The 19,267-nt window shown below is 41.7% G+C and overlaps 1 protein-coding gene across 1 annotated transcript in view; it reads right to left on the minus strand.

Moving 5' to 3' along the window:
• The window catches only part of LOC308121434 (unconventional myosin-XVIIIa-like), a gene marked incomplete at its 5' end in the record, with an annotated part of 65,907 nt that overhangs the window by 43,998 nt on the left and 2,642 nt on the right, over window positions 1-19,267 (minus strand). The window contains 16 exons of the mRNA XM_080482665.1: window positions 756-948; window positions 1,421-1,511; window positions 2,410-2,580; window positions 5,242-5,386; window positions 5,496-5,559; window positions 5,691-5,791; window positions 5,975-6,117; window positions 6,364-6,574; window positions 6,656-6,832; window positions 6,922-7,028; window positions 7,440-7,527; window positions 8,346-8,405; window positions 10,192-10,263; window positions 13,037-13,306; window positions 13,592-14,044; window positions 14,976-14,999. Of these exons, the coding sequence (XP_080338791.1) occupies window positions 756-948; window positions 1,421-1,511; window positions 2,410-2,580; window positions 5,242-5,386; window positions 5,496-5,559; window positions 5,691-5,791; window positions 5,975-6,117; window positions 6,364-6,574; window positions 6,656-6,832; window positions 6,922-7,028; window positions 7,440-7,527; window positions 8,346-8,405; window positions 10,192-10,263; window positions 13,037-13,306; window positions 13,592-14,044; window positions 14,976-14,999 (2,370 nt within the window). The remainder of the gene's footprint in view (window positions 1-755; window positions 949-1,420; window positions 1,512-2,409; window positions 2,581-5,241; window positions 5,387-5,495; window positions 5,560-5,690; window positions 5,792-5,974; window positions 6,118-6,363; window positions 6,575-6,655; window positions 6,833-6,921; window positions 7,029-7,439; window positions 7,528-8,345; window positions 8,406-10,191; window positions 10,264-13,036; window positions 13,307-13,591; window positions 14,045-14,975; window positions 15,000-19,267) is intronic.

Genomic DNA, 19,267 nt, shown 5'->3' on the forward strand with positions numbered 1-19,267 from the left:
ATTGTTAGCACCGTGTGCTGCTTTAAATGAGTTTGACCCAGTTTACAATGACAGTTTCGCAGCTTCTTTTATTTTTTCGAGACGTACTGACAAGAGAGAATTACACCACACACATTTAAGCAATGCTTCATTTCGCTCCAATTCCCTTTCTCCCAGGCAGAGGACGTGGGCGGGAAAGTGGGTGGGAAATCCCAGGATCCTTGTTCACAGTATTAAAAGTAATGTGATCGGGACTTCTGGTTAACTTTAGTATGCTGGGTTTTTATTAAACGCCGCATCTCCGGGATTAGAGTTGGGAATCGAGCGCGAAAGACGAACCTCTGCTATTTGTGGTTAAATGTCTTGAAACCTGGGCGATGACTATGTCCTATTATTATGGTCCGGCGTTGCTTGAAAGAGCTCAGAGGGCCGGAGAAGAATGGCTCCTTCATCAGGGAGCAACGCGCTGCTGTGCGGCTGGGCGTGTCTCCCAACGGCAGCTGTGAGTGACTTTACTTTGATCTCAGCAGAAGAGGTGAAGACTGGCATCACTAATGAGAAGGTCTAACACACAAACTGCGTTGGCTTGTCACAGCTTGTGACAGGTGGGACGGATAGTGTATCTGATGTGTGAACACATGCGCTATTGGAGTTGATGTATCAGAGAAAAGCGGCAGACGGGGGGAGGGAGAGGTGGAGGAACGGCAACAGGAGGACGGAGACAATGAGGATGGCGCATATGTACGCACGGCACAGAATCCCTCACACGTCCGTACCTCTTTGTATCTCTCCAACTCCTGAACAAAGGTGCGCTGGTAGAAGAGGGTCTGCAGACGTTCCTGAGTGTAGTTGTGGCACAAGTCTTCAAAGGTTGCGCCGCACTCGCGCTTCGCCAGCCTGGGGTTTTGGAAGCCCGGCGTGTCCACAATGAGCAGAGAGCAGAGGGAGTGCTGGCTGGACTTCAAGGCCCTTAAGCACACAAAGCAAACGTACACGCACGCACATGTAAACATTAGCATTACCATAATATAGACAAGTTTTAAGTGATTATATTCACACACTGGATAACCCTTAACTTTGACTTTATTCCCATTCCCCCTGCTACCTTAGCCATAACCTCACTCAGGCCAATTATTTTCTATATTTCCAAACTATAAAAAGGTAAAGTGCCCTTTTATACCCCTAAACTACCCATTAAACCCCTTTAAAACCAACAGTGAGGAGGCCTGTTTACGCACTGATAAATTGCAGTAACATAAAATTTCTCGCAAGATGCCAAGACTTAAAAAGATGTCCGAAATGTCACGATGCACTGAAAGGGAAGGCGTTAAAAGTATGCGTAAAGAAACTATATGTCAACATTATGTAATGATGTTGGCAAAACCATGACACTTTCAACTCAAAGTGTGCAAAAGCATCAATAAATTGCAGGAATACCCACCGGTTTATGAAAGAAATGAGGATAGTGAAGAGTTCTGAATATAGCCCAGATGCCATGGCCTCTAAACACTCCATGGCTGTAGATTTGGATACTGATATGAGAAGCAGGAAGACAGAAACAATTCAGCCATTTTAAAACATCTCTATCATTAAAAACAAACAAACATGTAAAAGGGAAAAAAAAGAAAAAAAAAAAGTATCAGTGTATTTGAGTTTGAAAGTAAGGCAATGGTCACAGCATTTGCTTCTATGCAAAAGCTAATGAACATCACGCTTGAGCATATTACACCCTGAAGCATTTCGGAATCCAAACTAGGCCGGAAATGTTCATTGTGAAGCAGTGTCATTCAGGACTCAGGTGTTTTGGAACTGGTCAGATCAAACAGCGCACTCTCATGTCTGTGCCCGGCGGCTATGGCCACCTGTTAAGCTCCTCTAATTCATTCCGCCACCTCACAAAACAGTGAGTTTACGTTGCTTGGGGGATATTCTCATGTCTCTCAACACTCATCTGTGTCTGTACGTTTATGCGTGATGGGCGGTATGGGAAAGGTGAAGCAACGGTCATTTCTGTCCGTCGCCTCGGTGACAGACTTTTAACTGTATCTTCACGCCCTTCAGAATGAGTTGCAGCCTTGATGGAAGTCAGAGACGCTGCACATGTGAAAAATCAATGTGAGGCAATTATGATTTCAAGGACAACGAATGAAGAGTGGATCCAAAATTGCTTGTCCCGACGTAGTGTGTGTACTTATCTGTCAATAGCCATTGTAAAGCTGTGGTATTCATTACCAAGATAAGCTTTACTTTCTCCTGTGCATGCAATTTCCCCCAGGTGATGAGCAGAGGCATATGCATACACATGTGTGAAAACAGAGTGAGAGGGACAAAGGGAGAAAATGTGTGGGTGGGTGGGTGGGTGGGGGGTGCGGTTGGATTATAGAGAAAGAAGAAGAAATGGTATGTTGGTAAATGTGGAGTGTAGAGTACCTGCATCTGCTGTGCCGTTTTCGTCAGAAGCCTGGCGGATGGTGCTGGTTCTGGGCAGGGTGCCCTTGGCCTGGTGCTTGAAGATGGAGGAGGAGAGCTCCTCTAGGGTGCAACCCAGCAGGTAGGCTGCCTTTTGGGCCCACTCATGACGTGCAAATTGTTTCCTGCCAGCTGAGACACATGCATGAAAACCTCCATTAGCCCTTCTGCCAACTATTCCAGGCACTCGGTCGCTTTGTGACAACACTGTCTGTGGCAGGGTAGGATTATGTCTGTGGTCAAGCCGACACTGACACAGCTGACGACAGCGCGCACTTAAAGCATCTTCAATACATTGGGAGTTTGAGTATTCTTGGCTTTTGTTAGGAAACAGACTCTGCCACTTTCTTTTTCAAGGATAAGCCTCTATTGTTTCAAACTGAAAACATGTCTATTAAGTTGAAGTGATAATTGCTTCTTTTATCTCCTCCTGAATGAAAGCAAAACTTATCATTATGCGACACAATTAATTTATTTACAAAAAAGACCTCCATTGGGAAACACAAGTTTCCCTTTAATCTTGTGGCAGAGTGATAGAAGCATGCAGATATGAGTGCAAACTTCAGTTTTAATCCACCATGAAGTGGTATCTTTTAAGACTTAAGAGAGAAACTGGGGGATTGTGCAGAGAGAATGGCGCTCTCAATCTGTTTCATCAGGGCTGCAGAAGCCTTGCACACTTCTCATGAAGATAAAGACGGTTGTAATGACAAGCAAAGGCATTCACATATTTTGCTTTGATATTCAGCAAAACAATTATTCAAATTACACTCAAACATCTAAACTTGAAGACTCAACTTGCCAAAATAACTTAATACGACTAAATGAAACAAGTCTTGAAGATTAAAAACTGCGTGCACAGTGCGTTTCACTGATAAATGCCCTAACTCAGGATGTGGTAAGCTTTTTTTCTGTCTATGCTTGTTAGATATAAGTGTTGACAGTACAGTAAACAGACAACAGCTATTTCATTTTATGTGGTGGCCTTTGATGAGTTGTGGGAGATCATTGCTGCCCTCTAGTGTTAGATGACAACGCTGCACAGTCAATGTACATCTTTTATGTACTGTTTAATACTGCATGTGATAGCCAATACACAGACTTGGCTCTGAACACAAATGTATTTTTGTATGTCGAGTATTCTCATAAATAACTCTATAATATTCCATCAGACTTGGAGACTGACACTGAACACTTCTTCCATGAGGCATTGCTCCTTCTTTGATTCGTAAATGTAGGGTGAATTGAAATCAAAATGTGTTGTCTTCACATTAAATAAACAGACGGAAATTCTTCAGCCACAATACAGACATGTATTCATTGCAGCTTTTTTTTTTCAAGCTTTTCCTGGATGGTGTTATACCACCATGGAAAAACTATTGGTAGCCATCTGGAGAGGATCACTGAAAATAATTTGGCAAGATAATACGCACAAGTGTCTGGCAATTACACTGCAGCCAGGGAGAGAAGAGTGAATAAACATATTACAAACACAAAGTGTAGGGCAACTATGATTGCTGCTGTGTTCGCGATTTGTTCCTTGATTATTATTGTGATGTGAAGTTAATTGATTTGCAGTGCAGAGACAATCAGATAAAAATATTTTTGAAAAGCGATGTTTCCCGATCAAAAGTGATGTTGATGTGTATCATCATACAAATATGGCCTTGCGAGATAATAGTAAAAATATAATAATATACTAGGATTTTCAAATGGTCCAAATAGCACAAAAGAAGTCACTATCACATGTAAATAAAGTCAAATGAAAAAAATTTGGGAAAAAGAAAAACAACTTTAGACCTCTTTTTGAAAAGAACTTTAAAACCATTAATCACTCCAGCCTTGAAAAGCCTAAGGGGTCCTTCACACTCGAGAATAGAATATGAGTAATGCTTACCTCACCAATAATAAAGAATCCCTGTGACAACTTCAACCCTTACAAAAGGTGGATATCTAATTATAATATTAAAGTCAAACACTGCTGAGAAAGAGTTGTTACTTTGAAAGGAAAAGAAAATTTTGAGTTTTGTTTCATCACACAAATGACTTGTAAATAAATAAATCCTTGTGTTTGTGAAAACTGCTGCTCTCATTATCCCCGTGAAGCATTATTATGAAGAAAAATGTTTGTCAAGTTTCCAGTTAAAATCCGATTTCTCCACACTTGAGTTGCAAATATGTATGTAGACAATTCTGCTAACTGGTGGTTTTCGGACGGTCTAACAAAAACAGTACTTTTTAAAATGTAATTTGTTCAGTCAGTTAGGAATTTACAAGGTAAACCTCGGCAAAATGCATGTCCAATACAAAAACCACTTCACCTCCAGCCTTGAACTGCAAAGGCAGGATAAATCTGTGGTGTCAAGAGATTTCAATTGGTTTATGTCAGTGTTACCACCTGAACCTTTCCGTAATAGCCTCTTTTTCCTTCTTCTTCTTCTTCATTCTGAGCTGAGGATCAGTGTGTCTCAGCCCCACAGCTTGTGCACTGAGCAACATCTTTTAAGTGCAGATGTATCACCGAGTTATGAGGATTACATCTGTCTTGCATCACACAGAAAAAAGTAACCAACTGTAAGATAATGAAAGCTTGGTATCTGTCAGATTACATGAAGTATTATTAAAACATCTTTTGGATAACAAGGGTAAGTTTTATCATTGTTCGGCAGAGTGAGGGATGATTTTTTTGCATTTTTGTTACTGGTAGGTGCTCTCTTATAAATACCAATATCAGAGCCAATCAATGCCGCTGCCAAAGAAAAGCAAACCATTCAGTGTGTTCAGCAATCTCACCCTTGGTTGCTCCTGCAGCCCCAAGATGGTAGATGGCCCCGAGAACGAGCCAGAAGGCTCTCTGCTCATCAGCACTGATCCCCAAAACCTTCATGGCTGCTTGCAGCTTGGAAAACTGCTGAGAGGCCCGCTGCTTATCCTCCGCCTGGCAGATTTAAAGGGCAGCACTTTAGCTTGGTAATCACTAAACGCAATATTATCTTTTTATTTAAACAAAATAACAGAGAAGCCGCTCATTAAAAAGTAGAATTTACCTTATTTTGTGGCATGATGGCAAATGCATTGTTTTCGGCAAAGTGGTTGAGGTGCAGCTCGGTTCTGACGGAGAATCAAAAACAACACAAAACACACTTAAGTCTACACAATTTCAAGGAAAGAGAGGAACTTGGCAACATTCTTGAACTGAGGGAAATTGTCATTTTAATTGGCATGAGGGCATTAGTCCTGACCTCAGAGAGCTGTCCACTCCAGCCATCAGGTAGTAAAAGACATTAAACGTGGACTCGCCCTCTGGTCTTCTTGTAACCCTCGTTTTCTCCAGAAGCATGGTCTGCAAAAGTTCATCAAAACAGGATATTTAAATGAGAAAACCAACATCATTATTGGCAACACAAGCAAGCATGAAAACCAAGCCTGTTTGGATCCAGTTTCTGACTGATGTCTGAGATGAATCCAGGTACAGATGAGGGAGAGACTAAGCAGGTTTTAGACACATGAATGTGGTTTAGCGTACCTGGATAGAAGCTGACGTCACCAGGCCGGCCTGGTCGAAGTCCAAGGAAACAATATGGGAGAAACGACTAGCGTTGCCATTCATACAGGTGGACGCATTTCCAAAAGCCTCCAAAACCGAATAGACAGCCTGCCATTTTTCCACTATAAAGAAATGGTATTTAAGCATATTCAAATTAAGCTTTTATATATCAATCAAGTACAATCAAGTATAATATGAAACAAATCAATCAATCAAAGAAAGTGCTATTCGTACAGTGTTAATTTGAGGGGATGTGCTCATCTGGAGTGGCATCAAGGGGAAACAATGCTGGCTCGGGGCCACAACCTTTAATCATATCAGTGGCAAAGAGTACTACGTTGATCTAAAGTGTGTTGCTTTCAACCTACTGGAGAAGGACTTGTTGGTGCTCCCAGCTATGGTAACAAGATACTGGATGATGTGTTGACAGTTGGTAGTCTTGCCACTCCCACTCTTGCCCAGCAAGACAATGGACTGATCCTGGCGAGTGGTGAGGAGGCTCCTGTAGGCAGCTTGTGCCATGCTGTAAATATGAGGGGCCGTGTCCTCCCTCCTGCAGCCCTTGAACATTTGCATCACCTGGAGAGACGACAATAAATGACTATTGTTTCACATCATCCACTCATGTATGAAAGTCCACAAACATAGGCTGCAGTCTACCTTCTCCGAATACATCGACGGGGCACTGATGGGGTTGAGGACCACCATGTTGGGCCCAGCATGGGTGTGCACTAGGTTGCTGCCATAGCGCTGCCGAAGCGAGTGCATCACGCTCGACTCGTTCAGGTACTGCAGAGAGGCCAGGTCCTCCACTCGGTCAAACACTGGAGGGTTTGCCTAGAGTTCAAAGTCAGAAGCGGACACACATTCTCGCCCGGTGTCATCTGGAATTGATGAGGTTCAGAGTTGATGTGATGATTAAATACCTTCTCTACATCATCTTCATCCACATCCAATAAAGATCCATCACTCTCCAGGCGGATTTTCACCTTCCCCTCTGGCAGACTGCCTGTCTCTGTCTTCAGGAGAGTTGCTGCATCACCGCAAAAGTGTGGAGTTAATTTATTGTGACACAAGATCTCGACCTGAGTGCAAAAGCTCCATCTTATCTTGCATACCTGATAAGGTGTGGCGCTTTTAATTTTGGGAGCAACTTATTAAAATTGTCACATATTGAAACACATAGGTTAGTCTAATTTTATACAGGCTGAACCAGGGACATCTACCGAGATGTGCTCTTTTGAAATTGGCAAAGAAGTTTTCTAACCTTTAAAGACCCATTTCTATCATTGTATGGATAAATGTCACCCAGAAACAAATATATCAGCACTGGCAGAGGAGGGACTTGAGAACGTGTTTTGATATACTGCATAACAGATGGTGTAATTTTCTATCAGTCTGTCATTTTGCGTGCAGCATTTTTAAAAAAAGGTGTTTCACTCACCCAAGGAAAAGCCATCCTTGTGGACAAGCCATACTTTTTCGGTGTTATACCAGACTCTTTCTGCTGCTATCTGCTCATCAGTCTTTCCCTGTGAGGAGAAATTAAAAGTCAGAATAAGGAAATGTTGGATTCTCACGTTACAAAATTTAAATGACTGCAGACAAAAACAAGCGGATCTCAATTCAGTGGATCTCGGGCTTCTGCAGGTGTGGAAACATGTATGATTTGGTAAGAGCTGGCATGTTTTCATATTCCACTACCTGCATTTACGTCCATTACATCAGCAGCACTTCACAGGACAACCGGAGTTCCCATGACTCCCCTTTTAATGCACTTTTCAGAGCTTGTAGAGTATTCATTGAACTCACTGAGAGTGCATGTAATATGTTCACTATAAAGGTATCACAGATGGGAGGTGAGGCGGGGGTCCCTCATCACAACCAGTTCCATCACAAAAATACACAAAGAATAAATGACTTTCATGTAGTGCAGTGGAAAAAGTACTTTGAAAGTATGGCATATGGTGAAATCAGCAGATGTAGGTCCCTAAGCGGGGAACGCGGTGCTACATACGGTTTAAGCCACATGAGACATACATTGAAGTTAACATACCAAGTGTTCAATCACTGCACCAAATTGGCAGTTTTTGTTTGTTCTCTTTTGTGATGTGAGGTCAACCCACAGTTAAGTGATAAGTGGTGATTGTGAGAGAAGTTTCTCCTGTCTTACCCAGGGAAACTTCAAGAGAAACGACTACGGCTGAATCCTGGACTGGGTAGTGATTGTCTCACAATTTAACAGAGTCATTCTAACACACTCCGACACTCGGTTGCTGCACACATCACTCTAAAACCGGGAGAGAGGGGGTGTAATCAGAATTACAAGCAGTCAGTGTGATACTCAGACCTTAGACGCAGCCGAGTGTGCAGCCTGAAGGATGGCCACAGGGTCCTCGATGAGCTTGGACTGTAGAAAGGGAGCAGCAGAAGGGGAAAAAAAATGTGGTTGTTAAATTTGACACATAAATTCAAAAGCTGAAGTTTCAATTTCAAAATTGAGCTATTGTAATACAAGGCATTGTGAAAAAAGAGTTCAAGCTGTTATGATTCAAAAGTATATTATACAAAATACAGCAAAAAAACCAAGTCCAGTCCAACCAAACAATAAAAAGACAGTCAACAAGAAAATCGACAGATTTCTATAATTCATCACAAATCAGTATGAATATCAGTGCATTGATGAGGTCATTAATGAGTTGCAAAAACACATATGTCAAAGGTATATTTACAATTCAAGTTGAACACGGCAATATAAATTCAGACAACCACAAAGTGTCTGCAACAGCATTGGGGGGGTGCTAATAGCGATAAATATAGTATTCCACAAACACAAAAGTGCAAATAGTAAATGTAAATATTGTCACTGCATGCAAAGTCAGTTGTCCATATGACCGATGCTCCTCCAGATAAGTGCAAGGCATTTTAGAGGTTGTTAACCAATACATTATCTACAGTATTTAACCCAAGGATGTACATGTGTCCCAAAAGTACTATTATCATTGTACAACTGGGGGGTGCATTAAGTCCACTGCAGATAAGATATGTGGTATAATTCACATTGTTAAGATCTCCTGAAAGACAGATAATATAGCAGGTAGTATAATAATACAAAGCTGCATATCAATAAATAACATGAAAGACAAAACATTAAAAGTAATATGTGGATATTAACTAAGCTGGTGAATAAAGGCTAATAACTTAACTAGAAGAGTCTCAAGTTGGGAAAATAGCATCCCATAACAGTAATCCACATCCAGGCACCATAAATCACCATAATATTTCATCCAAAATCTAATATGATATGAGGCTCTGGGACATAATATCAGCATAAAATCCATATAGACTCATCCTTATTCCTGACCTCAGCGTGAACCCAGTAAAAGTGTGGGAACAAAGACAGGCAGACAGGCAAAGACAAAATAGGGCATAGAGGGGTCAGTAGAAGAAAACAGGCTTAGATTCCAGCACTCTACAACCAAGGGAGTTCAGCGAGCGAACGGTCGAGCGGGCTGTACCTGAGAGGATTTGCGGCCTCTGGCACGCTAGTCATGCAAACAGCAAAGACGACAGTGGCAAGTCGGGATCCAGTGACCCACAGAAAAGCAGAGACAGATACACGGGACGTGAATTGAAACAACAGGAGATCAGAGTCGGGAGAAAAAGTGTGCTAGACCTTGAGGAAAATCAGTTACAATTCAGAGCCATACTATCCAACATTAGCAATATAATCACACGGTGTCACAGCCTACCGTCAGACAGTATGTACTTCTCTGGATATAATCCAATGGATGCTATTGAATGACTGCAACGAAAGTGCTGCCTTGACACTAAGCATATGCAGTTTAATGGTAAACAAGTCGTCTGCAAGAGGAAAATGATTCATGCCGTTTCTCATTCAAAAACAAACATTTGCAACCAACTTATCAATTCACTGGCCTTCAGTGTTTACTCAAATCTGGCTCTTATCGCCTGAAAGCTTTTATGTTCTAATGCAATTCTTAAGGATGTCCATAACCTATGACTCCAAACATTTCTCATATTTTTATCATTTTCTGATTTCTTCTTTTTGAAGATTTTTTTATTTTTTTTCCTTCCACTGGAGAAACTAAAAGTCAAGCTTGTCACAGGATAGGCCATCAGAAAGAATGGCAGATGCAACAAATAAGCAAGCTGATGCAGAAAATAAAAGTTACATCATTGTCATTGACAGTGAAGATCCTCTTCACACGCTTGTAGTCTTCCTCAGAGGGAGTCAGCTCTGGGATCTACAGTTGGATATCAGGGCCAGCAACAGCAATTTGGTGGCCACAAAGTAAAAAAGTCCTGTGATTGTCCACTTTAGGAAAATAAAGCATTTAATGGAAGTTAAAAGAAAAAAAAAAAAAAAGATGTCATATGATTGTGAATGTGAGTAAACAGACGAAGATGAACACACACCTGTTGACTGGGTGAAGACTGGGAATGGAGCAGAGCAACAGGAGACAGTTTGTCATAGGAAACCACAGTGGGACCACCCATCTCCTTTACCTTTGTACAGCATGTGAAGGCATTCACAGACACACGCACACGCACACACAGAGATGAAATTAGCATGGCAAGATGATGATGATAATGAAGATGGCAATCATTTTAGCTCCAACTTGGTCAATTTTCTTTTAACTCCAGATTTAATTTTACACATCCAACCAACCCACTTTATAGGATGTTTGCCTCTACTTCTCTTCTAATTTAATTTTCCAGTTTATTCAATCAGGAAATGGGTGATGGAAATTACTTTTGTAGAAAATTGGATCATTAGGAGTTGCAGCGAATGAATCAAGGCGTTTGTCAGTAATTTCTTCAAGGTAATGAAATGAAGATGCGCTCATGAGTAAGCTCAAAAATTCCCACTGGTGGGAACAAACAATACACCTGAACAATGTCAAATAAGGAACTCCCTGAAAGAGAACTCAGCTAAATTATATTTCTTACTGATGCACGTTATGGCTTTCGAGCAGGTAAAACCAAAACAGTCTCTCTCCTTAGTCAAGCATAAATAGTTACCAAAAAACCAAAAAAAAAAACATCTTTAATGCAGAATACATAGAAGAAAAGTCTGTATAATATTGACCAATGAGGACATATTTTGTCCATGTGTTGATTTATGTGGCTCGTGACAATGTTGTTTGTCCATTTATGGCGGTAACAAGAACATTCCCAACTCAGAAGTGGCAACAGTCTATCTGGGATCCCAGTTTTATGAAGGCACTATTATTTAGCACCATCTTGACAAAACGACTCTGAAAGTAGCATCTTAAAATAGATCATTAGAGCTTTCGTAGCAAAGCCTGAATCAATTCAGTTCTGTCCCATATCTGCTGCTGTTGGTATCAAAGTTATGTTGGACTCCGGTGCTTCCAAACTCCTTTTCAATCAATAATAGATGCTCACATTGATTGCCTTTTTCCTAATAAAATACATGTTTTGGGTTTGTTTTTTTTGTAACTCTTGGCTTGTTTCGTTGTGTTCGGTCTCATTGGTACCTGCTCGCTGGGGATCGCAACATAATTTGGGGGCTCGCCTTAAGAAGTTGAAACGGTATGGCTTTTTATTGTGTTTTTGTGATATCTAGTGTTGGTGGCGCAGTGGCAGTCGGCCTCTGCATTTCTAGATGTTTTGTTAGTTTTGCTTGTGGCCTTCTGTGTGTTATCGTTTGTGTGTTAGTTAACTTCGTGGACAGTGTTTTACAACTTTCTTTACGAAATGGTCAAAATTTGAATTCACTCCACTTTGATTCACATCATAAAGACAAAAAAATAAATAAAAAAAATTGTACATGCATTCATTTCTTTTTCCTGAGACAATTCCAGCGGAGCTTTGGTTTGGCTAAGGTCTGGTTTGGCTAAGGCAGTTTGAGCCTCATGATGCCAAATTGTCTTTGTGGCACAATTCTATCTCCTGTGAGGACAAGAAAGCAAATCCACAACACAAAGCTCCAGAGATGCACAGTCTGAATAACATTTCTGAGCCAAGCTGACATATTGTTCCTGTCCTCAATATTCAAAAACTAAATATCTCCCTTGAGCAGTGAAAACCATGACATCCTTCAGTTAAAATACCAGGTGAGTATCTCCAAAATCAAATTCTGTGCTGCGCAGCCAAAAGAGCCAATGGTTTGCCAGACTTCATGGACATCTGCTGATGCATTTTTCAGAGAGCCTTCTGACAGACTGAATGTCGAAGAAACTAAATTGCAGGAGCTACAAACTGTATGGACCAAAGTAACTACACAAGTATTCCATACCCAACCACCTAATATAACTACCCTATTTAACCTAGGGCCACATAGGAGTGCACTGTGTAAAGTGCTAAACAATTAAACATTAAGTGAAAATACAATCATCAAATTAATTCATTAAAAGTGAAACGAGTAATGAGTGTTGTGCCTGAGGCATCTTGCCTCACTGTTTGCGTCTTGTAAAAGAATGGATGTTAAATCGATATCTTTGCTTTCAAAAAATATCATACGGACACTCGAAACTCTTCCTGTTCCTTTGAAAAACACCCTAAAAAGATCCTTAAAGCTCCTGCCTCAGTGGTCCAAAGCGGACAGAACACAACTTCACAACCCTCTGCCTCCAGAAAGTGACAGTAATGAGTCACAGCTCAGCGCTCAGACAACTTCAGCTGACCACACTCCCTGGAGGCAGACCATGAGCACAGCCTTTATTGCCCACTGATGAAGTCTGATCATGAGCTCGAGCATGCACCCTGCTTTTCACTTATTAGATGGAGCTCTGGTATTTGAAGTTTCTGTCAGGGCTTAAGAGCAACTTTGACGTCAGACAAAATGACCAGAGGTTGTTCAGAGGATTGTTAATGTAAAAAAAAAAAGAAGGGATGTAGTTGAAATCCAATGTCAGTAGTGAAATTTCACAATCCATATTCAAAATCAATAGGAAAACTTGGGTGGGAGTTGTTAATCGTAATGTCTGTGTTATTACAAGCCACGCTGCACCCACTGTTAGGTTACAAACATGCACTTTTTACACTCAGTACCTCGAGTTTCTTTGAAGCTGACTGCCGCGGCTTTGGGATGAACCCTGCAGGGGGACCTAGGGGATCTGCCTTAGGGGCAGGGATGAACCCTGGAGGCCTTGCAAGAGGATTCTGCTTTGGGGGGACAGGACTAGGTTTTCTGGCAGGGATAAAACCAGGTGGCGGCGACAACAGGTTCTGTTTGGGAGCTGGGATGAAACCGGAAGGTGGAGCCAGTGGGTCGGGTTTTGGAGCTGGGATAAAACCAGATGGTGGGGCCAGTGGGTCGGGCTTTCGAGCTGGGATGAAACCAGATGGTGGGGCCAGTGGGTCGGGTTTTGGAGCTGGGATAAAACCGGCAGGTCGGGCCAAGGGGTTTTGTTTGGGAGCAGGGATGAAACCAGCAGGTGGGGCTAAGGGGTCAGGCTTTGGAGCAGGGATGAACCCAGCAGGCCGGGTCAAAGGGTTGGGGTTTGATGCAGGTATGAACCCGGCTGGAGGGGTGAGAGGGTTCGACTGTTGTGGCGCAGGCTTTGTAGAACTGGACAGAGATGAGCCCTCCCCTTGTTTATCCACGGTGGATTTCTCCTCCTCTTCCTCTGCGCTTCCCTTCTCCTCCTCCAGCTTCACTTCTTCCATCATGTCGTCTTTGCGGTCCTGGGTGCGAGTGCGAGGCCGGTGTTCTTTGGTTCGACTTCGACCCATCAGACTGGTCAGGCCCACGGATATATCATCCTTCTCCTCTCCAGGGGCTTTGGTTTTCTTGAGCACAGAGTCCGCAGCAGATGTCGACGCAGCGGTTTGGTTCTGTTCCTCCGTCCCAGCAGGAATCACACGTCTCACAACTCTTCTGATCACCCTCACCACCTTTTTACCACTAGAGCCCTGCTGCTGTCCAGGATCGTCGGGTCCACCCATGGTAACGTTACAACTGGGATCCTCAGCCGGTGATGCTGTTGACTTTGGACCACTGTCTGCGTCTAGTCCAGGTTTAGTCACTGTCTGGGGCTGACTACTGTCTACATCAGACTGTACACAAACAGAGCAAGGTAGAACATGGTGTTGATTATTTTTCACAGATCTTAAACCCACCAGTCAAGTTAGTTTATGAAATAAGGCCATTTAATTCAACATTTTAATTTGAAACTTATTGGCGTGAGTTGGGGGAAAAAAAAAAGTCTGACCAGCTCCTATGTAATATCTGATAAGATGAAAAAAGGAAAAGTCTATCAGGCAATGTTTTGTTTGTATGATGAGCGTGCAGAAGGCTGCACACGCGCTAGTTTGTTCCACACAATATAAAACAGTTGGTGGCAGTAAATGCCAACAAACGCAGCTGCTGATGAAGGCGGGGAGGAATAACACTAAGAAATGATGAAGATGAGTCATAATTTAGGGCAATGATTATCAATGTGTAGGGTATACCTCTCCTGTGTGGTGCCAAAAAACGTTAGGGAAGAAATAGACAAGAAAATATCATAAGCTACATCCACATATGGTGAATTTTAATTTTATTGGACTGGCTTAGTTATTCCATTCGCACAGTAATATTTTCCAATATTTGTTTTTTCTTTTTTTTGGCGGGAGGAGATACAAAATGAATGTATGTAGTACTTTTTATAGAAGAAAAAGTCAGTAGATTTTTCTTTGTATCATTTTGAAATTGATAACATTTTACAATTATTTGTGGAGTTGGACTTAAATTCTGTGATCACAAGACATTTAACTGAGATAAAGATGCTCTATATCAAGCACATGCTGTAATAGTGCAGTTGTCCTAAGATAACCACCAGCTCAAGCACCATCAGCTGACACAGTCATCGCCTATTCCAACATTCACTACCTAATGTCAGAGGACCATTTAGCTGATGACCCATGGTGATAATCATTAGCCTGCACAACAAAACTGTTTGCACCATTTCAACAACTGTCCAGACACATGCATCTGAAGGGAACTTACATCTGCCTTGTTCTCAACTTTAACCTGCGCAAGAGGGAGCAAAACAAACACAATAAAACCAAATGCCAATGCCAGGCGCGTTCTTCATTGAAATGAATACACATTGGAAAAATTCAACACGCAAACAAGATGCAAATGGACAGAAACACCAAAACGAGACTTCCCTTTTGCTCCCAGAAAGAAAAACGGGATTTGTACGCCATGATGACAGGCCAGAAGTCATGGATTAAGCTGGACGACGCGGAGGATAAATGTATGGAATGGTGAGAGAGAAATAAAGATAGAGAGAGAAAGAGCCAAAGAAAGGAGGATGTATGGTGCCGAGCGATGAGGAATGGCAATTTAGAGGTGACACTGTGAACTTGTTTTCTGCACACAACAGGTCAAACACCAACAGGGCAGTGGGGCCATGCAGCACTGAGGATAAAACATATGGACAACACAATGAAATGAAACAGTTTGCTTTCATCACATGGCAGCAGACAAAACATGAACACTGCAAACACTGGCGAACCATCCTCATCCGCAGTAGTCTTCTAATTTTCTGTTAAACATTCGCTCGATATTAAAATCTTTACTTTAGCTTTGACGCTACATTGATTTGTTTGTTTTTTCGCAGTGATGCCACAAAATCAATCAGGTAACAAATGACTTTCACCTATAAAGAAATGGCCAAACTGACTACAAACAAGCACAACAGAAATATACCACCTGTGAAATCATAGAGCACTAATGATCAACTGTTCATCAAGTATTTCAACTATTTCACCGACTTTAACTCACTGAGAAGACCCTGTGAGTGGCGCCACAGCATGTTTCACCATCTCTAGCTCTGCTTTCATCAGAGTCCACTCCTATAAATAGTTTCAGCAGCAAAGGAGGCCATTCTGAGAACGCCATCAGAGCCCTAATGGAAGTGCTAAGCAGAGCATGTACACCCTGAGCCGACCACTCTTCTCACCCCCCACACACACACACAGTCCACCAGAGGCCCGAGCCCATTACCTTCTCTGTGGGCCTGGTTAACCTTCCAATCTTCACTCTGTCACTGGAACAGTGCAGTCAAGGCCGAGGCAGGGTAAGACCTAGGGTCTGCTAGAAGTGCACACACGCACCAGCCATGAGAGAGAGACACGGAGAGAGGGAGGGAGGGAGGGAGGGCAACCTCGAGGGGGAGGCGGGTTTACAGCCAGTCCAGCACAGAAAAGTTGTGATCTGAGAAGAGGAAGGGGGGGGGGGGGGGGGGGGGGGTAATGTGAGAGGGGCTGTGCATAGAGATAGAAGAGGGACAGCTGCTGAAAATCAGAGGGGGGGTATAAATAGAATTTGCAATGCCACATCAATTGCCAGTGCCACTTCTTCCTGCAACTCTCCTCTCCTGGTGACAGGAAATGAAAAAGGAGTCTTCCTCATTAGATATAATTTAGATTTGTCCGACCAGCCATTTAATGAGAAGTTATAAATGGAAGAAACACAAAACTATAACAAAGCAAATAAGATTGGTCGTTGACATGAACATGTAAGCAACTGATGTACTTATCAGGATAGTTAAGCATATGCATAAAAGTATATGACTACAACAAATTTGTTTACATGAAGCTGCAAACATCTTGAATGTTTAAGATCAGCACCATGCCCTTTGCACCACAAGAGGGAGCTATACAGCAATGAGTTGACTCCTGTAGTTCACTGAAGATTCAGTTTTGGCACACCATACTGACCTACATTCAAGGCGTTGCATTGTTCAGTGGCAACCCCAAATAAGAGTGCAACACTGGGCAGTTGTTGCAGACAAATCACAAATAATACACGTTTCATGTTGATGTTTATCAAAGTGAACATCAAGGCCTATAAGCATTTCAAAATTAGGCAGAGGCTTGTGATATATCAAGTTAATGAGCAGACTATTGTACAATTCAAAGTAAGACACTTTTGACATTTAAAATTAAACATTTGTCTAAGGCAAACTGTGGTGAAACCAACTGAGTTCAAATATAGTCTTGGAAGGGTGTGTTGCCTTGGAGGAGGCATTTAGTTTACTTATGTCATGGATTGTTGTCACGCAAGGAAAACACGAGAGTCTGGCAACAGGCTTGACTAGGCAACGTTGGGCAAATCAAAACAACCATTCTTTTGTGCATAGTTACAGTGAGAGCGTCTCTTTTTGGGCTACCACATATAAAAGCATCCAGCAGAATATTGTCATGCAAAATCAAAGCGTTTACTGCTTTACAAAACAGAGAAACAACTATAAAGCATCTTCTCCGTGCGCTAAGCTCAGATGTTTTGCAGGGCAAGATCTATTCAAACACATAGCCTGGCTGGTCTATGTAGCACAGACTGCTAATCCCAGAGTCTGGTGCTGGGACACAGCAACGTGTCAACTGTTTGTCTACAAATGGTTAGTGCACACCAAAGATTAAGAGCTGTGTGCGCTGTAGACATGGCTGATTCTGACCCACATAACTCCTCCATACTATCAAATCTGCTTAAATCACATTATGAATTGTTGTGTACCAGATATTAAGTGTTAAATACATTCATTTACATATGATCTACACAAGTCTTTTTGGCTTTTGAGAAATGTTAGTGTTGTGTTTACTGTTAAAACTGATGATAATGGGTTATTTGATTAGTTTAATGCCTGTGTTTGAGTTTTGTTTTTTTAATGCAGAGAGAGAGAAATGGAGATTTGACAGATTTGGCAGCTCAGAGCACAGAGGAATCATGGGACATCACATTCTGACTTCCTCTCACAATTCCAGAGATGTGACCCAGATTTTAATTGACATTGTAAATAGGCCAAAAAGCTTGCTCTCTGAAAGCAGGTCATGTGAGCATTTGTGAGAGGCAAAGTCAAACACAGGTCTGATAAAACCTGCTGTTTTTAAAAGGGAGCAAACAAGGGGGGAAATTATCCCACTGAACAGTCCAAAATGATTTTCAGATAAAAGCAACAGCTCATGGCAAATGAGCATTCTAACAGATTTCCTTATTTACATTCATAATCTCATTTTATTTTCCATAAATAAAACAAAAAGTAAGAATCAGAGCAGCTCTTGTTTACGAATGACAAATGATGTCTGAAAGAATACCCATCTTAATGTAAAAAACTGCAGTCAAACTAGTCATGTCACTGTTTGTGCCCAGACAAAAATCTCATTGGACATTTGGAAATCATGTACAGTTAGATAAATCATATTCAAACCAATCAAATGACATGTTAGTTGTAGCCCCTATCATGTACCAAACAGCTTGATCCCTGAGAAGCTCCACCTCTTTTTAATCCACACTTGGACTAAAACTCTTTGATACTGTAACATCGATCGACTGGGAATGAGGATGATGTAATTTGAATGGGCAGCTGAGGGAGAAGATTAAACCATTTGATCATTTCTAGACGAGAACAGCAAATTTGGACAGCAGAAACACAAGAAATGAGAAGGGAAATAAGTAGATAAGTGTATGGATGTGAACACATTTGGCATTGTGTTAACTGAAATGTCTGCATGGGCCACATTTAGAGTATTACTTTATATTTCCTCAAGATACAAAAAATTCCCACTGAAGATACATAACTGACGCAACGCTTTTGAAGAAATGAGGATTGTCAATTTATTCTGTGGAGAGAAGGCTTGGGCATTTCTATAGAAATCTGCAGTTCAATGTGGGAAAGGAGCTGAAGTTCGTAGAGCTTATCACGACACCAACGCTCCGGCCAAACATCATGTCACAACTCAAGCTTAAAAAGCATCCCCTCCATGTTGGTGTTCACGGGGCCCAAAACACCCAATGACCCTGAACACATCACTGGCCATGCGTCCCGGCACACCCTGGAGATCTTAACATAATCAAAAGCCTTTTATTCTGCCAAAATGCACAATAGTACGCGGGTACGTGAGCTTCGGGAGGAATTGATACAGTTTAATGAACATTAACGCCTGTTTGAAATGCAAGAGTGTTCTTGAGCAGCACACCTGCCTTTTAGGAGCGCCTTTTTGGGACACTCAATCAATCTTGCTCATAATAATCCCACTTAAATGTTTTACATTGTTTTGATCCCCTTTTTTAATTCCTCATATCTTTCTTCTGACAGACACATCAGAAATTGCTGCAATCTCCATTCCGAGAGCAGATATGAATCTCTAAATAATGCCCTTTATGTAATAATTGAAGGCATTAAGAGGTTTTGAAATTTTAAATAAGACCGCCACTGTCATAATAAGCTTTTCGTGGCTATGGAAAAAACACTGAACGCTTTAATCATCAAACAGAAGAGGCAAAACAATTTG

This window comes from Lipophrys pholis (genome assembly GCF_963383615.2).
Source record: "Lipophrys pholis genome assembly, chromosome: 16".
In the NCBI taxonomy this organism is placed as follows: Eukaryota; Metazoa; Chordata; class Actinopteri; order Blenniiformes; family Blenniidae; genus Lipophrys; species Lipophrys pholis.